Source organism: Lipophrys pholis (genome assembly GCF_963383615.2).
Source record: "Lipophrys pholis genome assembly, chromosome: 5".
NCBI lineage: Eukaryota > Metazoa > Chordata > Actinopteri > Blenniiformes > Blenniidae > Lipophrys > Lipophrys pholis.
The window spans coordinates 25,957,242-25,973,586 of NC_137628.1; the positions used below are offsets into that span (position 1 = coordinate 25,957,242).

At 42.5% G+C, this 16,345-nt stretch overlaps 1 protein-coding gene across 1 annotated transcript in view; it reads right to left on the reverse strand.

Moving 5' to 3' along the window:
* The window catches only part of LOC308109395 (uncharacterized protein), a 35,044-nt gene that overhangs the window by 14,139 nt on the left and 4,560 nt on the right, over positions 1–16,345 (reverse strand). Inside the window, exons 2-17 of the mRNA XM_080462930.1 lie at positions 12,261–12,331; positions 12,103–12,172; positions 11,916–12,022; positions 11,798–11,828; positions 11,576–11,686; positions 9,931–10,058; positions 9,701–9,771; positions 8,508–8,709; positions 8,114–8,320; positions 7,345–7,644; positions 6,754–7,023; positions 4,442–4,699; positions 3,095–3,445; positions 2,656–2,973; positions 691–1,050; positions 393–431 (exon numbers count right to left, since the gene is read on the reverse strand). Coding sequence (XP_080319056.1) covers positions 393–431; positions 691–1,050; positions 2,656–2,973; positions 3,095–3,445; positions 4,442–4,699; positions 6,754–7,023; positions 7,345–7,644; positions 8,114–8,320; positions 8,508–8,709; positions 9,701–9,771; positions 9,931–10,058; positions 11,576–11,686; positions 11,798–11,828; positions 11,916–12,022; positions 12,103–12,172; positions 12,261–12,331 — 2,894 coding nt within the window. The remainder of the gene's footprint in view (positions 1–392; positions 432–690; positions 1,051–2,655; positions 2,974–3,094; positions 3,446–4,441; positions 4,700–6,753; positions 7,024–7,344; positions 7,645–8,113; positions 8,321–8,507; positions 8,710–9,700; positions 9,772–9,930; positions 10,059–11,575; positions 11,687–11,797; positions 11,829–11,915; positions 12,023–12,102; positions 12,173–12,260; positions 12,332–16,345) is intronic.

Below are 16,345 nucleotides of genomic sequence, written 5' to 3' on the forward strand. Positions count from 1 at the left end.
CGTATTCTTAAATTGGTTAAACAGGGTATAGAGGATGGCTTGATGGATTTGTGTTAAGTTGTGTACATGCTGTCAAAAGACCTCATCTTCTTTAGAAAGGCAAGGCAAAGCGGATGGACTCAGCTTGACAGGTGCTGGTGTTTGTTAGGAAAAGTTAACACGTATTCAACAAAACAGAAATAAATTATTTAAAAAAAAAAATCGACAATCAAAAGATGACAGAAAAGTGAGGAGCGATTAAAGGCACATCAAAGCACAGAAATGAGAACAAAGATAAGCGCGACAGTACTGCTGAATACAGTGTTATTATATTTTGTATTGTGCTGGTGAAATTGCACGTGCACTGCCTGTTAACATGCAGAAGTTCATCCAGATTTACATTAAAGACTTACTCGGTGTCCTCAGACATAAAAGCAACTCGCCGGCTTACCCTAAAACAACAACAGAATGAAGTGAATGAGAGGGAAGAGGAGGCGATTATAATATGGTGACAGGGAGCTCCATAGGACTCGTAACGAAACATTTCACATCCATTTGACTTGCAGGAAAACACTGACAGAGAGCGATACATGATGTGCCGTCATTCATCGTCAGTCACATGAACTGAGACATGCCGAATAGCAGAAGAACCGTCCAGGTCATTACATTGGAGAAACAAAACAGGCGAGAAGAGTTTGATCAACATCTCACATCATTGGAGGCAGTTCGTGGTCCTCCTGCCAGACAGATTTCTTTCCTGGTTTTTCATTTACATCCTTTTTTCTCTCTTTCACCTCGTCTTTCTCTTCCTTCCTCTGATTTTCCACATCTGCCCCCGCAGCGCAAATGGAGGCAGTGGAAGAAGGGGATGCGGGTTTGAGTGAGGAAGAAGGCAGAGGTTCAGTCACAACTGAGAAAGTGGCATCGGGGATTTTCATGTCTGGCTTTTGTGGTTCTTCTTCTTTCTTCTCCTCCTCGTCTTCCTCCTGCTTCACCCTCAGCTCTGCATGCGTGGGGCTGATTGGGGCTTTTGGGGGCAGGGTTCCAAGTTCTGCAGTCACCTTAACATGGCTGCTGAAACAAGGCCTGGATTAACACACTTAAAAGCCCAAAGAGTAAATCAAACCTGGGACACAGAGGCCTGCAGCTGATCAGCTTTGAGTTTATTTAAACTTCTAACTTGCTGAGAAATCACTGCACAACAAGCTGAAAGAGTTTGTCCACCCAAATCAAAGAGGAAAATCTTCTACCAGTACCTTTATTTGTGTACTTGCTCTTTAGTAACAATTATGTCTCTGACACTGCAATAAACATACATTTTTCTTTCCATTTGATGTCATCATATTATGTGTGCATTCAGTATAAAAAGTCCTGAGGAAAACATACATCTATGAAAATGCTACCGTCCGATATGTTCGCCAGTAACTGTGTGTGTCTGATCGTTGATGCTGAGGAGATCATGAGGTAGAGAGAGCGAGAGCTGGAGAACGGAGTGGGAGTTCGCAGCTACGCCGCCATGTTGTTTTGTTCCAGCTTGGTTACAGCCGACAGTAACCATTTACTTTAATGAAATGCCAGTTTGCAAGCTAATTACTGGTCTTTTACGGCACATCCTCGTTGAAGCTATAATACTGACGGAACAGACATAGGCATGCAAGTGCTGCAGAGACTCCGTGTCCTTAGAAGCTTTAAGCTTTGGTCCACATTAGTCCCTGACTGGTTGGATTTTAGACCTCACCTCTTTCTGCTTTCAGGTCGTATTGTATTTTGCCAATTTGAAATGCGCTGTGTGTAGCCCCTGAACTAAAATCAGACCTCTGCAATAACATGTAAGTCATTTTAAAACCCTGAGCCAAACTACAGCTCCAAACTCAGGGGGAAAACTCCTTCAGCCGATATTTACTCAGGCTCAATACACAGAAAACAGATTTTACATTTTCTGATAATTTTTCACTGTAAGAGAGCAATCTGCTTCCAAATTCAGCTGCTTAACCTAGATTCTTGTATTCAGTTCACCCGCCTCCGTGCAAAACATGCAAAAATGTGAATCTTATCTTCAGGCACTTTAGCATGTGTGGAGAATATGTATTATTATGGATTCTTCTAAGAAATGTTACACAGCACCAAATTAAACAGATGTTTCCAGAGAACACACAAAGTTGTCATTAAATTCCAGATCTGTTCAGGATTCATCTCTGGATGTAATTTGGGTGAACCAACGCTTTCAGACACTGGAGGCAGGAGCAGCAGCAGCAGCTCAACTCCTCATGTGAGTCAGCTGTGATTTACATTTAAAGTCCATTGAAAACAGTCAGCAGTTCCATATTCCACCTAAATCAACCAAAGCCATTCCAAATAAAGCCAACATCAAATGTTACCGATAAAATAATACCAGTTTAATCCAAATGCCACACAAGCCGAGGGGATCTATGAAAGAAATGGCAGAAATGTAAATTGACTGACTACACCTTTCAGATGTAAAGGTACGCCAGGCATCCAGCTGCAGGTGAACAGACATGCCAACATAAAACCAAACATCATCACAGTCACGTCAGGATCCTCATTAACACGACGTCTTGTTAGTTTGAAATACACACAAAGAAACCTCGATCTTTGCTTAGTTTGATGCAGTAGTCGATAAACAGCATCACAATCTCATCCCCATGCGGAAAATACCTGCCAGTGTCCCTCTTGTCTGTGAGTTTAGGTCTGTTGTGAAGCGGCTTCATTGGAGACACTGGGCTGATGGTATATTTCACTGATCCGGGTACAGGAAGGAACTGATTTGCTCTTGGTGCACTCGCTTTTTGGGACAATCTAGCCCTTCGAGCCATCATATCATCCTTTTCCAGGTCAGGCACAGGCTCATTTTCTCCATACTCATCGTCATTCTCATCATAATCAGGTTCGCTGTGAGTTGTCCCTCTGATCACCGTTGTCTGATGCTCCTGCTGATTTATTTCCATGGAAGATCTGGGTTGCTGCTGATCCCGTCTGCAGCAGAAAGGTCTTTCATTGAGATGACCAAACAAAAAGTTGGATGATGCAAACACCAGCACGACTGTTAGTTGCTCTGCACACTGTTAGTTAGAGTCAACATCAGATCTCAGCCCACCTGAGGTCCACGTTCTTGCTCTTGTCTGCCTGCAGTTCGTTTTTGGAGCACAGAGGAGCGTCTGTCACGTCCCCTCGTTGGGAGGCGGGCAGAGGCAGGAAACGGTTGAAAGTCACTGTAGCCGTGTTTTGTTTATGGAAAACCCCTGTTCTCCTTGCCATCATGTCGTCTTTCCGAAGATCTGGAATTCTCTCCTCGTCCTCCTCGTCCTCCTCCTCCTCCTCAGTTCTCTGCGCATACTGAGCCAGGCGAGCGTCTATCTCAGCAGGAGTGGGCGTGGCCTCAGGGGTCCAGGGTGGGAGGTCAGCAGAGGGAAGGGCAGTTTGGTTGGTGTCAGCTCCATCTCCCTGGCTGTTAAGAGTGTTTTAGAAAACTCAAATCCACATCTACAAAGATGGACGATTTTTCGGAATATTTGTCACAATTGCTGCGAAATCCAAGCATGAACATGCATAAAAACAGGCCAGAAGGACAAGTGAACACAGACTGCAGTGGGAACCTTTAAAAAAAACAAAAAAATCTTTTTGAAGTCTTTAAGTAAGCAAACAAAAATAGCAATTCTACAACAAAACGTCTGTTTTAAATCTTCAAGAACAAGATTTAAACAAAGATCACTGATGTTCTTTAATAATGAAGTGTGGTCAGCTCTGCTTAAGCTGGACTTTCAAGGCCAAAAACAAAATATCAGTGCCATTCCAAAATGTTAAGAAGTCATTATATGCCTGACAAACGACTGGCAGTAGAGGAATAAGCTAACCGAGAGTCGGAAAGATTATAAGTCGTGGGTTTGGCAGCTCATGTCATTTGAAAATGAGGTCAACGTTGATCCTAGAAGGCTTACAAAATCAACCGTCTCAATTTTACACAGATTCAAACCAAAAATTGTGATGATTATTTAAGGCATGCTGGTCTCTTTTCTTTCACTGCACATCAGAAATCTTATCAAAAAATTCTTCTTTTGTGACATGTTATTTGCATATTTATGTCAATGCCAATAAATCTGCAAACGGGTCAGTTACCAAAATCATAAATCAGCTACTAAGCAGATTTATCAACTGGAGATAAATCTCTGCACTCTGTACATGCATGTGTATTGTCGATGAAAACTACAAGCAAATCAGCGCAATGCAGAGAGGTGCTGTCAAACTTGCCTTACATAATAATTCAAAAAGGCTTGAAATGGTAAAGCATTTTCAAAATAGCATAAACGAGCAATTCAATAAAGTAATTTACGAATTAATGCAACGGAAAAAAAGGATGTGTTGTTCCTCAGCACAGGCCATACTAATGCAGGCAGGATCTGAGCCAATGGAGCCTAAATGATCTTGTATTTGGCCACGTCCATACCTGCGTTCCCGCTCTGAAAGCTGGGAGCCCAGGCCAATGGTAGGCATGGCTACGGTTGCCTTGGAAAGGAGCCGTCTAAGCAACTTTGTCTCCTCCCCTTCACTCGACGCGACTGTGTCTACAGGGTGCTCGATCTCAGTCACGCCCCCAAAGGTCACAACTTTGCTGTGACCTCGTCCAGCATTTGCTGATCCGCTGAATGGCCTCCCATAAGTTTTCTCCCGACAGGCCTGACACACAGGGGCCAGACTATCCTCACTGTACATACAGTCTCACAAATGAAGACAGGTCCACGAACAAACATACCATTCACAAACGTACGGGACAACGACAGCCAGTGAAAGAGCAGGAGAGGGGGGGGAAAGAAATCATGAGCAACTACTGACAGAGAATCGGACTGTGGAGACATGACAAGGATGAGGTGGAAATGTTGAATCAGGCAGGAAGTGTGGATGGACAGAAAAAGACAAAGTAAGGGGTTTTGTATTTGAATTACTAGAACACACGTACGCTTTTGCACACACACACACACACACACAATTTATCTGTTCTAGGTGGCCACAATTTTCCTGCTCACTGCTGCTCCTCGGGGAAGACAAAAAACTCTTTATCCCGTCTAATGACATCAGCATGTAGAGAAAACAAAGGCGAAGCAGAGCTGCCAGCCAACAGTCGCCTCTTTTTTTTTGGTTACATGCACAGATTCTCACACGGCGGCCAGTTCCCTGCTCTGTTTCAATGCCTGTCAAAGAAGACTGAAGAGCACTGAAGTGCACAATAATGAAGAGAAGGAACAAGCAGATGAGAACTTGGGCAAAAAAAAAAAAAAAAAAAAAAAAGGAGACAAACTAATGTGTCAGGATAGGTATTTCTCATTACAAAACAGATATGTACAGCTTGTCTGACGTAACAAATGTAACAGAAATATGAGTGATGACCTAAAATTTGATTTCTTAATTGTTATCTGTATTAAATGCATCATGGGAAAATAATTTTTGAGTCCCAAAACCTTAAAAAGATATTCTCCTATTAAACGGTACCCTGCGACAGCACAGATTCCGACTTTGTTTACCTTTTAGTGAAATCTACAAACAACCGTTTCAAATGAGTGACATAAAAATGAGCTTTGCTTGGAGAGCTGCAGAGTGCTTTGGTGAAAGTATTCAGACACAAGTCATGCATGCTTTCTCGTTGTGCAACTCCACATTTCTCTGAATCTCCACAATGGAATTAACAAAAACCAAAGCTGGCATGACATTTACAGCAAAAAAATATACCCATAAATTGGAGATGCATTATGTTGAAATAAAAAAGAAAAAAAGAAAAGGGATTCTCTTTTAGTAGGTTATTACAGCATTTGATAACTTGGGAAATATGTTTGGATTAAAATTTTACAAATATGTCACATGAAAAGGTCATTACAATTCTTCTGCCTCTTGGCAATTGGAGAATAACCCAGTTTGCTGGAAATGGTTTGCTGAATTTTATCTGACGGCGAATAAATCTGTGTATTAGTTGCATATTATTTGTTGCTTGCAAAAACTTGAAATGCATAAACAAACTCGCACAGTACTGTTGTGGTTGACCCTCGGCTTTGCTCTGGGTTGGGCTTGGAGGCCACTCTGTTAAAAGTTTTCATGTCCTTCTCTAAGTCAGCATGGATTTTTTTATTTTTTTTTAGAGGTATCCCAGTTTCCCTCTTACAGTCCAAAAACATGTGTGATGGAGTGGTGCTTATAGTTAGCTGGGATATACAAACAAAATAATGTTTCTGCACATAACACTATAAACTCAGTGGATGTGATGGTTTTAAACTAGTCCCCTGTTACTATATTATTATTCTATTATATATTATTGTTTCTGTTCTTTGTAAACTGTGCTAATCTCCCTTTAACTCAGTAACAAGCATTGAATTGTGTGCACCACCATGAAAAAACTGCAAATTCTGTTTTTGCCTTTGTCTTGCCACGTTTACGACAAAATGTTACAGGGATTTAAACAGTTTGAAACTAAAAATATCAAGATGTTAGACATTATTCGAAAAGAGGAATTATATCATTCACTTATTAAACTGATTACATAATAGGAATTTATATCAAATCTAGTGAATCTAGAGGGTTATGAGCAGATTAATGTCTCTCATATGTTTGCAATTATCAGCTTAAAGCTGAAGGCAAATACCCAAACACACCCACACACATACTCTCAGCTGCTGTTCAGATATAATCTATAAACCAAACAGTTGACACACAGCCTCTTTTGGTGGCGTTGTAGTGTATGTGTGCTGAAACAAAAGAGTGTTTGCTGGGCACCTTGGTTCAGTCATCTTCAGCCTCTCCCACTTCTGCATATCTGCCTGGCTCATGGGCGAAGAGACAAAGCTTGCGGGGCCGTCCCTGTGAGGGAGGGCCCTGCTCTGAGCCCGCCTACGAGCCAGGTCATCCTTCTGCTTATTAGGCAGTGCCTTAATCTTTCCCTCCTCTCCCTCTTCCTCTCCATCGTCCTCTTCCTCGCGACGGGAGGCAGAGTTTAGGAAGGGATTGTCTCGGCGTGTAATGATGTCGGGGACTGCTTCCGTCTCGCTGTCCAATCACAGAGCCAGCATTGCAGTGGCATCACAAATCATCCAGCAAAGTGGTGCCCACGCACACACACACGCACGCACGCACGCACACACACACACACACACACACACACACACACACACACACACACACACACACACACACACACACACACACACACACACACACACACACACACACACACACACACACACACACACACACACGCCGAACCACAGGGGACAACACCCACAGAAGGAAAGAGCAGGAGAACAAGAGAGCCAATTTAGGAAGGCGTTTGAGCGGTATAAAGAAATAAACATCACCACACAAGCGAACCTGATCTCTCGAGTGTGCTGTGAGGCCCGCCTGATGCCCTCCCAGCGCTCCCGGTCTTTGTTGGTACAGACAGGACGAGGTACAAACTGATGCACCTTGGGAGCAACGGGGCCACGACAAGCTCGTCTGGACGCCAGGTCATCTTTCCGAACATCTGGGACTTTCCGTGCCTCTGCTTCCTCTTCCCCATCCGATGGGGAATCCCACGCAGATTTATTAGCGCTCAAAAAGTCGTTATCACGACGGAGAATGATGCTTGGAGACGGTGACCGCACTTCCTTTTCCTCCACTGTGGGGGGGCTGAGGTTGGAGTGAGGTCATTTCAGAGATGATCAATCAATCCAACTTGCCATATTCACAGCAAAAAGTGGCCACATGCAGATTTGCATCAACATGCATCCGAAAGCACTTTTTGCAAATCACATCGGTTAGTGGAAGTTTACAGTCAGATGTAGAGTCAGGTTGAGGAACGTTTCCAGGTTTTTAGATAATCCTCCAAAGCAGGGGTCCAGTCAGGTGGCATTCCCCATCACTGAAACCTCCATCAAAACAACAAGTGGCTCTTCCACACACACCAACAACCACAAGTTTCTCCACAAGTTAGTGTCCCATCAGACTGCCACCATGATGAATAATCAGCTCTTCGCCACACAATTCACAGCAGCAGCGTTAAAACTGCAAACCAGAAACAAACCCCAAGCACAAATACCTTAACACCTTTCTGTTAGTGGATGCAAACAAAGCAGTTTCCCTGCTCGTGCATCCTGACCTGCTGTAGCGAACTGCAGCAGGGAGAACTTTGATTCCTGCCTTTTCCAACTTCTGCAACTTTCTTTGCTCCAACTCGTCTTGAGTGACGTCCTCCTCTTCTTCTTTAATCTTTTCCTCATTGCTGTCAGGAGCCCACGTGACAGTTTTGGGAGCTTTGTGGTGTTGTCCAGGTTTTTTGCCTTGCCCTGGAGCTGCTTGAGGGTGACTAAGGAATGATTTATTACGGTCGGGAAAAGTGAAGGTTTGAGGAAGTTTGTGTGTCGGGAAATTCACATTTGTGTTTTCACCTCTCTTCTCAGATCTTGTTTTTTTTCTGCAGCACTCCACAATTTCTCTTATTTGTACAAATGATTCGAATCAGAACAGATGTTTTTAAATGTGTCGGTCTTTACCTCCGCTGCTCCACCTCCTCTGTGTGAGGCTTTCGCCGTGGAGCCGGGATGTAGGAACTGGCATTGGTCCGGTTAGGAAGAAACTGGTTAAAGGGGATGGAGCTCCTTGACTCACTGCTGGCAGTCCGCCTGGCCAACATGTCGTCCTTCCGCACATCTGGCTTCCTGCTGGGGGCATCAGCCTCCGAGTCGCTGCCTCGCCCTGGGCACAAAGAGTCATGACTCTTAATGAAAATAAGGTCAGCAGCTCATTTTTAATTACTCGTTGTGCAATAACACCAACAAACCACTGCAGCGGTACACGACTTGATTATACCTGGCACTAAAATGCAGCATGCAACTGGGAGAGTGGTTGTTAACTTGGGGTCCAGCAAAAAAAAAAGGTTCTGACTCATCTATGTACAAATAAAACATTTAAAAACCACATAGTAAAATTAAAGTCTTAATATAGAAAATTTCATGTCCCACGGCTGAGAAAAACAAACTACAACACGTATTGTTCTGGTGGCCGTCGAGTTTCTTTGTGACCTGCAGGGAACGTAGAGAATGATGCTATTCCCGGCGGCGGGTCATCGTGTCACACATTAGATTAGATGGTCAGCATAAAAGACACAAACAGGATGCCTATGATAGGCCCCATCAAACACGCACGCACGCACGCACGCACGCACGCACACACACACACACACACACACACACACACACACACACACACACACACACACACACACACACACACACAGGATGTTGAACTCAGTCTGTTTCCCAGGTCCAAATCTGATTGATACCTAGACCAACAGCTGCTGCATGCATGCACACACACACACACACACACACACACACACACACACACACACACACACACACACACACACACACACACACACACACACACACACACACACACACACACACACACACACACACACAGCAGAGATATTCAGCTGTTGTCCACAGGCAGACTGAGCGGTCACATTATACCTCGGTTTAAACCCCAACATATTGGCGAACAGCACTCAGCCTATTTATGGACGACTGGTTTCAGGGATACATTTCGGTAACAACAGTTTCTACTTCCTAGAAGAACGCCAAAGAAGAGTCATAACATTATATAACATCCTTTGTTAAAGACCTAATTAGGTCTGCGTTGCATAAACTACAAATCTGCAAACAGGCACTTTATCAGAACGGACCATCGCTGTTTCCTCGGTTCACAACGTCGGGTGAGGGGCTGTGCTGAGAGCGGGAGCCAAAAGAATCCAGACTGTGAAAGAAGACAGAAGAAAACGTGCCAATGTTCAGGTAGGAGGTTTACGCACAAGCCACAAAATTCACTCACAGGCCTTTATTAGGACACAAATCACTTGTATTGGACCTCTTGTGAGTCATGTTTCGTGTGAATGCGTCGAAAGATGTCCCCCACCTGTCCAGGGAGTTGTCTCGCGTGTGTCGTGGTGGAGAGAGAGACTCGCTCCTCTCAGAGTCCCAGCAGTCGTAGCCGCTGTCTCTGACACTGCGCTTCTGTAGACCGTCCCCTCCTTCCTCGCTGTCCTGCACGCGCGAGAACACAGACTCAAATACAAACACCTGAACGAAATACACGAGGAAGCTGTCTTCAGAGGACATGCTGGGGTGTCTCATTGTTTGCACAAAAACACAAAAGAGCTCTTTTTTTTCAGGGGGGGGGACACTTCCAACTGAGACTAGATTAACTTTGCATCCTGTTTTGACAAGTTGTGTTGTAACATAAGCAGCAAGTGTCTGTCTCCTGTTCGTCCTTTACGTCCTAACAGACAGGAAACAAACTGAACCATCCCCCCACACCTCAGCCAGACCACTATCTGTCCATCACCCTCCCACTTCTCCTGCTATGTACTCCTCCCCCGTTTTCTCATACCTGCTCCACACCAATCTGACCCTTCTCACCTATTTCTGCCATTTTGCAGATGGTTTAAAATGATCCGGTTTCAAAGACTTTAGACAAGATAAAAACAGCCAAAGTCGACATTTCATTTCATAAACATTAACTATAGGATATTATGGACTCCTGAAATGCAACACTGTGCAAGAACAAAGTTTGTCTATTTCATAGAGAACTTCTCTTTGTCTTTTCTTGTTTTAAAATCCCCTTTTTCTTCTTTTAAAGCAGAGGGCAAAACAACATCTGAGCCAGGGAGTTTACCATTGAAACGTGGGGAACTGGCATTGAAGTAGACATTAGTTCTCAGGAGTCCTTTGGAGTACCTTGGTAACTACAGAAAAGTGGTATCAACACTTTTTTACATGAACGGTTTCTTCCTTTCAGCAGCTCTCACCTTTTGGTGATTCATATAGAACCAAGTTAAAGCCGCCAGCTTCACAATGTCTTACAGTGTGTCGGTTCAACTCGTCAACGTTTGCACGTGTGGTTTGCATGTCCAGCTTGACACTTGCAACATATCATGTAGGATTTGTATTCTGGGTGCAGCTTTTTATGAAAGCAGAAAGAAGATGACAGTAATGACAAGTGCTGGACTATAATAAAATTCATAGGTGTTTCAGTTGCAGAGAGACACTCTGGCTTTTATTCTAAAGGTTAGACATTATCTAGCACCTGGTTGTAATGTATTGGCCATGGATGCCATTGACATCAAAAACAAAAAAGAATATCAGTTCTACCAAAACGTCTACCAAAATAAAAGGCAAATGTGTGAGTGTAAGTTTGGATTTAATATTTACATACGGTATATTCTAAAGACATTTATTTGATGTGTTTTGTATGTTCATTTATGCTTTTCTTATTAAAATACATTTTATTCCACCCAAAAGTGAACAATAAGCTAAATCGGGCAGTATTTGTTCTCTTTCCGCATGTTTATTTTTAAATATCTTTTGTTTCTTGTGGTTATTTGTTTGGAAAATCAATGAATATTAATGAAAGGAATAAATATACTCTTCAGTCTCTGCCGCTCCCAATGGCGACGCTGCGATTTAATAGCAGTGTAACAACATCAAGGCCCCCCCCATTCCACACCTGTGCTATTCATGCAGAGAGCTGAGAAGAGTAATGAGTCAATAGGTTCACTCACCACCTTCATCTGAGCGAGAAGCCCTTCAAACTCCTTGAGGTTTAGAGTCGGGCCGCTGTAGGAGGCACAGCCAGAGGCAGCCTTTCCTAGCCAGAACACTGTATTCAGCACCTGCAAGCCACACAGGGAAGGTTTAGTAAATAATTATTCAACCACTTCATTTAGTTAACAAAAAAAACAAAAAAAACAAAAAAAAAACACAGTGAAGCGACATAAACTCACATTTTTTAATTTGCGGTTGCAGTCGGAATCCCTGAACAGAAGAGAAGAAGACATCATGATACGATGCCACGTTGATTATTGCAAAAAAAACGCCACACAGACATTTGCACTCATTTACCTGAGGTTCGCCCGTATGGACGTGTCTTGCAGGTCGCCTGGGTCAAACAGCTGCGAGCCTTTCAGGCCCAACTCCTCGCAGCCTCGCAGGAAGACCGAAAGGTTGTCCTGAAGGAGACAAGAGGGGCCAACAGACAGTCAGCCGAGGTTTGTGCAGCGGAATGTCACTCTGGAGAGTGTCCTCCTACCAGCCCGGCGATGGGGGTGGGTAATCTGTTGATCTTCTTGACTAGCCCCGGTTTGATTGCACTCAGCAGCCTGTGAGGAGGGAAAAGCCCAGATTTGTGGGAGTTTATGAGCTACCACACACAACACACATTAAAATGAAGTAATGTTGCAGGCTTACTCGCATAGCAGGATGCCGTTCTCCAACGCACTGCGGAAGTCTTTGTCGCCAAAGTGTTTTCCAGTGACTGCCTATGGACGGAGGACAGGAAGAGACAGATGTGAAGGATGTGAACTGGAAGTCAACAGGCAGTTTGCACTTTTAATATATTGACTGATTTTGTGTTTCATAGAATAGAAGTCTATAGAATACGAGAGAATAGAAAATGTCCATGCTTGTATTTTGAGCTTCAAACAACCTAAAATGGAGAAATGGAAAAACACACTTCTGAGATGTTGTGGAATATTTTTGCTTTAATTAAATTATTTTTAATCAAATTAAGCTTTTTGTTATATTTATTGTGCTCTGAAACCAAAACCAAAAAAATCTTATATAATATTATTTTGGGAAAATTACAGTTCCGTGATCTGACATATGATTTTCCAATAAACCAATTAAACTGATAATTTTGCACATTTATATAATTATTTATTTGGCCCCAAGCTCTAACATGTGAGAATTTTGAATTACTTCTGAGTTTATAATTTTCCAAGTTTAACATGTTTTTGCCTTTTACTATTAGATTAAACAAGCAATGACTCAATATATTTCTTTCATCAGGTGTGTCAATCCATTTATGTAGCCCTACTATGTCCGTCATACAATCTTATACATTGAGGACCTGGGTTGATCACCCTCCAGCAGGATCCCCTGCTCGAGACAGGGGATCCTGCTGTTTTCCAGTTCACCCATCCCCCAACAATTTGCTTCAGTAGAAACCAAATTAGTGTGACACCAGGTCAGAGAGAAACCTCTCCACGTCCTCATTCAGTTTCATCCCAAATGTGCCCACATGCCACACTGATAACCTCAAACCTCTAAACTGCACTCCAATTTGGAGTATATCCTGTGCAGGCAGGAGAGGATGAGAGACAGGAAACTAACGGCGATATACTGCCATAACACCAACTCACACACACACACACACACACGCGCAGGCATGCACACGCCCGCTCACACACATACACAGCTTTTCAGAACTGTTGTGCAACCAGTGACAAGATGAATGGAAAAGGAGAGTAGTTTGACTGACGCTGTTTCAACGTCTAATCCAGATTAGTGAAGATTACAGTTAGCACCCAGACTGTTAACTGCAGGCACACACACCCTCCGATGCTGCTGCTCATATGTATGCTGCTCTCACACACACACACACACACACACACACACACACACACACACACACACACACACACACACACACACACACACACACACACACACACACACACACACACACACAAAATCTATTGTTTTTGGTTATATAAGTCATGTGCAGATGTTTCCCATTGGCATCCTCTTCTTTTTCTTGGTTTTAGTGTGTCTCTCTCTCGCTCTCTCACACACACACACACACACACACACACACACACACACACACACACACACACACGCACGCACACATCATCATCATCATCATAACCTTGCAAAGTCTGTACATCTATCTGTGTGAGGACCTAAATGCACCAACCAATTCCATGTTCTCCATCTCTGCTACCTCTACTGAATAGTAAATATTGGGGATAGCTGAGTGGTCGGTCGAGAACATGCTTAGCTCATGCGATGAGCTGGACTCCCATCTCCATGCATTTTTGAGATCTTCCAAAATTAAGTACTGCATATCTATCCATTGCATTAAGTTAGTTTCGACGCAACCGATCTTAACCAACTGAAAGTAAAGACTTCACTCCAAAGAACCAAAACTAACTGTTTCTCTTCCAAGACTCCGGGCCTCTGAAACATTTACAGCAGGATCAGGCATAATTTACACACAGAGGAGTACTGTACTGAGGTGAGACCAGGTCTACTGCTGGTGTTTTGTGTAGGTAGTGTGCACGGAGGAGGCAGCACACAGACAGTGGGCACAGGGTGGAGGTGGTTAACGATTGGGTTTGCTGCTGAAACTGAAAATGCAGCAATTACAACACAGTGACTGTGGCTGTGCTGCGAGCGTTCAGAATTGTCAAATAGATTTTATTTTATGGTTAAGCTTGAGGAAAAAAAGATTCTCATGAGTGTGTTTTAAACGGACAGACAGGGTGTTCATGGTGGACAAAAAACAAACCAAAAAAAAAAAAAACAGAGCTGAAAGCCTTGAGGGTATTTCAGTGCCAGTAATAGTAATTCGACCCTGGCGAGCTCATTCTCAGTGCTCGTGCTGGATTGCTCTGCTCGGTGAATGGCAGCAGCAGCTACCATCTAATAAATCCCAAGGTGGAAGTGTGTGTGCGTGTGTGTGTGTGTGTGTGTGTGTGTGTGTGTGTGTGTATAGATGTTTTTTTAACAACTAAAATATGCTGCGCATCAAACTGTAAAAAATGAAAACATAAGCTTAACCTACTCAAAGCGTGAAAACCAGCACCATTCAAGACTTGCATAAAAATATACCAAAAATATTTGTGTTGATTGATGGTGAGACTGTTGAGCAATGCCTCGTCCATTCATTTTCTGTCTAGCCTTTTTCCACTCCGGGAGTCGGGACACTGGAGCTAAACCCGACTGACCAGGCTTCATCCTGGACACACAGACAGACACATAATTACACCCTCACACCTACAGGCAAGTTCCAGTCACCTAAACTCAAACACATGTTTTTTTGGACTGTGGGAGGAGACCGGGGAACCCCAAGACAAACCCACGCACATGGAGAACGTGCAAACCTCAAATTGAAAAGCAAACCTCAACCCAACTCAAGATTTCAACCAAGGATATTCTCAAAGATTTTAAATAATCACTCTGTCACCTCAGAAAAAGCCAAATGTGTGTGTTTTTTTTTTTTTAAAGGTGTTATCACAAGAGTGAGGAATATTAGTTTTCTTAATAGATCCACATTAAAAAAAAGGCCATTAGTTGAACGTAATTCTGTTCAAAATTAAAATTAAAATTAAAATTAAAATTAAAATTAAAATTAAAATTAAAAAATTATTGAAAAAAATGTATTACAAATAAAAATAAAAATAAAAATATAATTGAAATTGAAATTAAAATCTCTAAATGACAAAGAAAAAAAACCACAACAAAAAAAACAATTTATGCTTTTTTTCTTTTTGATTTATAAACGGTCATTGACCTCAATAAGATCAATTAAATGCTGTATATGTACCCTGGATCTTACAAGGCCCAGGTCTTTGTTATTCAGAATCAGAAGTCAATTGGCAGAAAAAGTCTCCAGCATCTCTCTCACATCACAGCAGAAATTAAACATTATCGTAATTACCTTACATGACACCAAAATCCAGTATAAACCCTGAACATGCAAACGTGATAGATGATGCTAACATCTGGAGATGGGATTAATAGTCTTTTCATTGTACAGATAAGGATTTCTTTTCCCCCCATCAGCCAAAGGGCTTAGCTGTATGGCTGCAATGAAGAAAGAGAGAGAGGAAAACATACTTTTTTCATTCAACTCTTTTGAAAACAAGAGATTTTAAGAAGAAATTTTGGGTTCAGCGAATCTATAGTGAGTATTTTGTAACAATTTTGCATTTCTGCTGCAAAATGATGCAATGGCCTCAGAGAGACAGATGTTTAATTGGTTGTGGTTGCATAACCGCCTGATTATAATGTTATAACACTCTTTAGGACATGTGTGCATTAAAGGTCAGAAAACATGCTATAAATAAGGCAACAAAGAGGAATAAAATAAACAGAATATAGTAAAGAGAAAGACAGAGAGATAATCCAGATGAACTGTGGATTAATCTAGATGAGATTAATTACCCAGAGTGAGCCAACACTAGACAGAAACAGCATTGATATCATTGAGTGCACCACAGATGTTTTTAAAGGACTCCTACATTAAACACAAGTGTTTTTCCATTAATTACAAAGAGTGCAGTAGGCCGCCATCATCTAATTTGTCCCACTACAGTTTCCCAATTAACCCAATTCAATATTGCACTTCTTATCATCACATAAACAGCTTCCTCTACTTCCAATCAGAATAACTTTGCATTGGATTGATGCATTTATCTGACTCGATATCTGGCAGAAAGGAGGGTACACCCAGGATAGGTACACAAAACTACACACTGTTAACCTGC